Source organism: Nothobranchius furzeri, chromosome 1 (assembly GCF_043380555.1).
Source record: "Nothobranchius furzeri strain GRZ-AD chromosome 1, NfurGRZ-RIMD1, whole genome shotgun sequence".
Classification (NCBI taxonomy): domain Eukaryota; kingdom Metazoa; phylum Chordata; class Actinopteri; order Cyprinodontiformes; family Nothobranchiidae; genus Nothobranchius; species Nothobranchius furzeri.
In genome coordinates this window covers 60,322,998-60,328,997 of record NC_091741.1, presented here as the reverse complement: position 1 = coordinate 60,328,997, position 6,000 = coordinate 60,322,998, and the positions used below count along the sequence as shown (strand labels likewise).

General features: G+C 42.9%; 1 protein-coding gene across 2 annotated transcripts in view; it reads right to left on the bottom strand.

Annotated features, from left to right (window-relative positions):
- ano2b (anoctamin 2b) overlaps positions 1-6,000 on the bottom strand; it is a 116,395-nt gene that overhangs the window by 39,991 nt on the left and 70,404 nt on the right. For both annotated transcript variants that reach the window (XM_015954959.3, XM_015954967.3), the window contains exons 11-13: positions 2,389-2,453; positions 831-965; positions 117-277 (exon numbers count right to left, since the gene is read on the bottom strand). In XM_015954959.3, the coding sequence (XP_015810445.3) occupies positions 117-277; positions 831-965; positions 2,389-2,453 (361 nt within the window). The remainder of the gene's footprint in view (positions 1-116; positions 278-830; positions 966-2,388; positions 2,454-6,000) is intronic.

The window sequence follows — 6,000 nt, the reverse complement described above, 5'->3', positions numbered from 1 at the left end:
TTTAAGACTTGTGCTCCTGTAGCCTGTTGCTATGTTCATTTGTTCACTTGAGGGGCAGATTCAGTCACGCACACACACACACACACATACATGCACGCACACACACTTCATCTCACCCCACAGAGACATGAAGATGGCAAAGAAGACGGTGGCCGGGTTGTCGAAGAGGTGTGAAGCTCTGGCTGTGCCGCAGGCGTTGCTGAGATGCCAGTAGTCACACGCCCCGTCACACAGAGGACACATGGTGAAATTGAGACGGTCGTCGCACATCTCAAGACTGAAGGAAGGGGATAAAGCCAACCGTAAGCCACAGAGAATCTACTGTTCCATGTGTCGACATGAAGTGTGATAAAACAGACGTTGGAATTTCAATCAAGCAAAACGGTTTGGAGAAGCTGTTGTTTGAGCATAAGAAATGAATGGAGCTTTTAACTACCTCACAGGCTTTTGTTCTTTGACCCTATTCAGAGTCGGTGTGGGCAGAATTCATGACACACATGCTGCCAGCCGTGCCTTCTGCACACCTCCCACACAAGCGTGACTAAAGCCAGATACAGCAGGTACCTGGGCAATCCCTGTCTCGTGTGTGTGTGTGTGTGTGTGCGTGCGTGCGTGAGTGCGTGCGCGCGCGTGTGTGCGTACGCACATGCGTGTGTGTGTGTGTGTGCAGCTGCTAAAACAGGGGGTGGAAAGAAATCCTCGTTTTCTCGATATCGATATTGTGAGTTCTGCACAGTGTCTCTGTATATAAATGTTGATGGTTCATTCCTGCAAACTTTTAAAAAAGGATCTCCATCTCAAATGGATCTACAACAGCAACACTTGTGTACCTGGGTACGTTCGTATCCACGGTCGCCACTCCGTAGCCAAACACGATGATTCCCACTATTGAGGCTGGGATGAGCAGCTGAGTGTAAACACCAAGCCACGCGAAATACAATCCGACCTTCTCTCCAAAGTACTTCCTGTGAAAGTACAAGACTACGGTCATGACAGCAAAACCAGGTTTGTGTTGTTTGACGTTTTGCTAGGGTTATGGTTAGGGGTGCAGTGTCACCAATAGGTGGTGCTCTGGTGTGTAAACACATGGTTATAATGAGCAGTTTAGCGGCGCCAAGTCACAACAACGGTTTTCAGAGAGAAGACAGAAAATCAACAAAATGTCTTGGCAACATGCATCCAGAAAATAATGAAAAGTCTTTTGGATTTAGATGAATAAACAACAATCTATTTTTCCCTATCCAGTGTCTTGTTGTGAAGGTAACGGCCCAGGAGGGATACCCAGACATTTCTCTCTCTAGCAACACTTTGCTGCTCCTCTTGTGGAATGCCCTGGCATTCCTTGAAATCCTCATCAAATGACTGAACCATCTGGCCAGCATGGTGGTGTACTTTGTTGTGCTGTTGCCTTGCAGCAAGAGGGTCGCAGGTTGAAATCCCAGCTGTGGGCTTACTGTACTCTGGTTTCATGCCATGCCAAAAACACGGAAGCTAGGCTAACACTGTTAGCCACTTTGAAGCATCCGCTAAATGAAAGAACATAAACTGTCTCTGTTAATGAATGGGAACAACGACTCTACTCTGAAGCTCCTGACCTTATCTCTGAGGCTAATCCTGGACACCCAGCGAAGGAATATTATTTAAGTCCAGGATCCCAGATCTCCTTTCTGTCATGATCTAAACCTTGAGAGTACAGTGAGGGTTGGAGCGTAGACGGACCAGTAAACCGAAAGCTTTTTGCTCAGCTTCGTCTTCACCATGAAAGACTGGATCATTAGTGCAGAAAAGCCCTGATCCATCTCATTTTACCCTACCATCATTGTATTAAAGACTGAAGGTAAAGATTTATTCCCAAACCAGAGGGAGCATTCTAATTTTCACCTGTTGGGAATCATGGCCTCACATTTAGAGGAGCAGCCTCTCATTCTGACTGAACCACCCTAACCCCTCGTTCACACCCAAAGTGGAACAGATGCTTTCCGGTTTCCGTTTGGAGTCCAATCAGAGCATTCACACCAGCTGCAGCACGGTGCGGATCCACACGCAGAGCTCTGTGTACTTTTAAGCTCCAACTTCACTCAAGATTTTGTTAAAATGACATTTTTACTACATTTAAACATAAAAACCACATTTTTGTTAAGTGATCACTTTGGAAAACATTAAATGTGTAGTTTTATATGGTTTATGAAAAAAAAGCCCATTTGTATATGGGTAATAGTACAAACACGGAAACATGGTAGGACTGAGAGCTACTGGACATGATGCCTAAAAAGAAGCCAAGGCAGCAATAAGGATGAGCTAACATGTTCTCCTTTTGCTCTGAAAGCCACCCAATGACAGCAGCACAGCTATGGCGTGGCAGGGCGTGGTACACCAGGCTCACATTACCTGACCAGATCAATGGGCTGGTATTTGAAGAAGGCCGAGTACCGTGCCCACTCCTCATGCAGAACCTGAGAGGGAGGGAGGGAGGGAGGGAGGGAGGGAGAGAGAGAGAGAGAGAGAGAGAGAGAGAGAGAGAGAGAGAGAGAGAGACTCAGTCAGTGTGGGTGTATGTTGTCATGTTGAAAGTTGATTTTCAGAGGCACAGCTGATGAAGCCAGGAGCTCTCTGATTGGTTGAAATGAACCTTACAGGACAAAGCTATAGAGCTGTAGAATAAGTAACCTTATCCTGAAGATGAGGGAAACACAGTAGGAGAGGAGGAAGAGGAGCGTTATCAAGTCAAATAGAAACAAGGTGTCTGGTTTAGATAGATCAGGGTTGCACACTGTCCTGACAGCAAGGCTCATTATAAAAAGAACAAACATATTTGCAGACAATATGAACACAAGATCGTGTCAGATTTGTTTATTTGTCAATACAGAGCTTTAAAATGCATCACAGATTTTCTTTTTGTTTTTGCTCTTTTTGTCACAAATGTGAAAAAACATAACTTGATTCATTATAATGCAGTTACTACAACTCTATTTATTTTTTATTAAAGTTGCTATTTTAAATCTTTAGGAGCAAAGGTAGGCACAATATGTGATCAAATATTACAATTGACATGATTGAGATATAATTTATCTCAAATCTGGGAGCATCTTAGGCTAGCCTGCTGTTGTATTGGGCTTGGTAGTCCAGTGGTTAGAGCAGTTAGGCACCATAACCACTGGGCTACCAAGTCAATGGTCTGAGAAATGCTCATAGTTTCACGATAACCACAATTATTTTACATGAATTGATTTCACATCTGTATATAAATCACACACACACACACACACACACACACACACACACACACACACACACACACACACACACACACACACACACACACACACACACACACACTCTATAAATGTTTTGAAGCCCTGAAGACATCGATTGCTCCTTTTCAGAGATTCTGCTTAGAAAAATTCATTTGTAAAATCAAACTAATCTCTGTAATTTTGAAATGACAGTTTAAAACTTTTAAAGTACAGTACATAGAAAGTATTCATACACCTGTCAGTTTTTCACTCTTTGTTATATTGCAGCCATTTCCTAAAATCAATAAAATATTTTATTTTCCTCATTAATGTACACACAGTACCCTGTATTGACAGAAAAACACAGAATTTTAGAAATCTACTGTAAACAAATTTATTAAAAAGAAAAAGCGAAACATCACATGGCTCTAAGTATTCAGACCCCTTGCTCAGTATTTAGTAGAAGTGCTCTGTGACATGGATGCTTTATCTCCACAAATCACACAAGCCTGGAGGAGTTCTGCTGTGTTGTGGTGTTGCTAATGCAAACGGTTAGCTTCTACTAGTTGAAATGGACGCTAAATCAACAACATCCTTCCCCGTCATGAGTGAAGGTGGATGAGTCCATGACGGTGTGATGTAGATCTGTTAGGATTTTCAAATACAAGAGTTTCAACGTCAGCTTTCCATCAGAAGCTAATACAGGAGATAGGTGTGGGAGACTATTTTCACATTCAGCTGCTTGAAAAACTCAGTGATAATCCGAAAGCAGGTTTAAAATTGTTTTTTCAGTTTTTCACACCTTTAATTATATTTGCCTAATTTTTGAGTTTCTGTAAAAAAACAAAAATGTTTGACTGTTGAAAACTGGCTAGTGTTAACACTGAAGGATGGAGACACCTTAACGTAATGAGATGCTAAAATCCTACGAGTGCCGTTGTCATCGTGAATGCCCTTAAATATAATTCTACTTGCTCATATCTTTCTTTTCAAATTTCATCAGTAAGAATATTATTTGGACATGGATAAATATAGATCAGGAAATGCAGAGAGGTGTTGTTGATTAAATGTTAAAATGGCTTGCCATAACAGCTTGTTGTAGACAAATATGTTTGAATTGCAGTACTTTAAGAAATGAACCCTCGTCCCCTGGATTGTTCTAATATTACTGTCGAATCCGTTCAGTCACTAACGTAATCTGACTCAGTTGGAGCTAATTATAGCCCATACCCTCTAGCATCAGCTCCACTCCATCTGGACCGGGTTGGGGGTTTTCTCATTTAGGTAACCTTGAATTTTCCTGCGCACAACCAGACGTCTTTTCAGCCCTCTTCTCGAGGAGGTCCGACACACCCACTGCTAACTGATTAGCTGGCTCAAAAGCACACCTACCATTAAAGGGAGCCTCTGATTGGTGGACATAATCAGTCTGGGGGGCTTCCTGCATGCTCCAGTCATTATCATTCTGGATGCTGTGGAGTTAGCAAGCCTCTGACTGAAGCTGTTTTTCTCTCTCTCTCTCACTGCCGTAAGGAGGCACACACGCGCGCACGCACGCACGCACGCACGCACGCACGCACACACACACACACACACACACACACACACACACACACAGTGCTGCCAGACACATCAAAGCAGGATGCAAAATCAGAGTCAGAGTCTCCAAAAGCAAGACTGCTCAGGTCACTATTGTTTAATATTAGAGGCAACGCGGACTTTTCCTCGCTCTTTTTCCCTGCGCTCTTTTGCCCCGCCCACATGCTTGAAGATGCGTTCATGACATCACAGAACACAGACCACCAATGTGCTCAATCACGTCCACATTCCTAAGGCAGTGTGGATCAAACGCGGCCAGGCTGGGGTGGGTGGGGCGAAGCGGAGCAGACGCTAGTGTGTCAGTGGTATTAGTCTTCGTGATGATCTCAGAGATGATAACAAGTTGAGGGTATTGCAACTTTTTTCTGCAAGCTCTGAAGATGGGGGAGAGACATTATCTTGATTTTCTCCTTTAGCAGTTTTGGGAATTTACAATATTCCCTTATGAGAAAAAGCTTTTATGGCTGGTGAAAAAGAGAAGCAGAGACAAGCCCATAATGAGCTTAAATATAAGATCAGATGGGCTAAAGACATCTACAGGAAAACGCTGGAAAAACAGCTAGGGCAGAACAATGCTCATGCATGGAGAGGCCTCAGAAACATCACCGGACAGAGCGGGAGGAGTGGTGGCAGTAAATCTGCTGAAGGATACCAGAACTGGGCCAGTGACCTTAACCCGTTTTTTAACAGATTCAGCTCCATCACCCCTAGCTAGCTGGGTTCTGAGCTTCCTGCTGGATTCAGTTGAGGAGACGTATGAAAGGAGGATGTTGGGGGAAGATGACCACCATCTTAAAAAAAACTCCCACCCACTGCATTCAACTGTGGAGACCATGGATGTATTCAATACTCGTGCAATACCACATTTACATAATATGTCTGTGTTCCTTACAGTATGCTGCATAGTTCTGGAACCCACGTTTTTTGTTTTTATTTGTGATTTTTAGTGGTTAAAAGTTACAATAATAGCTTACTGCCTAAACACATGAACCCTTGTTTTATATTTCTTCAAATTGTTCTCTTAAGTGTTGGTGTTGCTGTAACAAGTGAATTTCCCCACTGTGGCATATATTCTATTCTATTCTATTCTATTCTATTCTATTCTATTCTATTCTATTCTATTCTATTCTATTCTATTCTATTAAAGCACTTCCTAGGTGGAAACGGG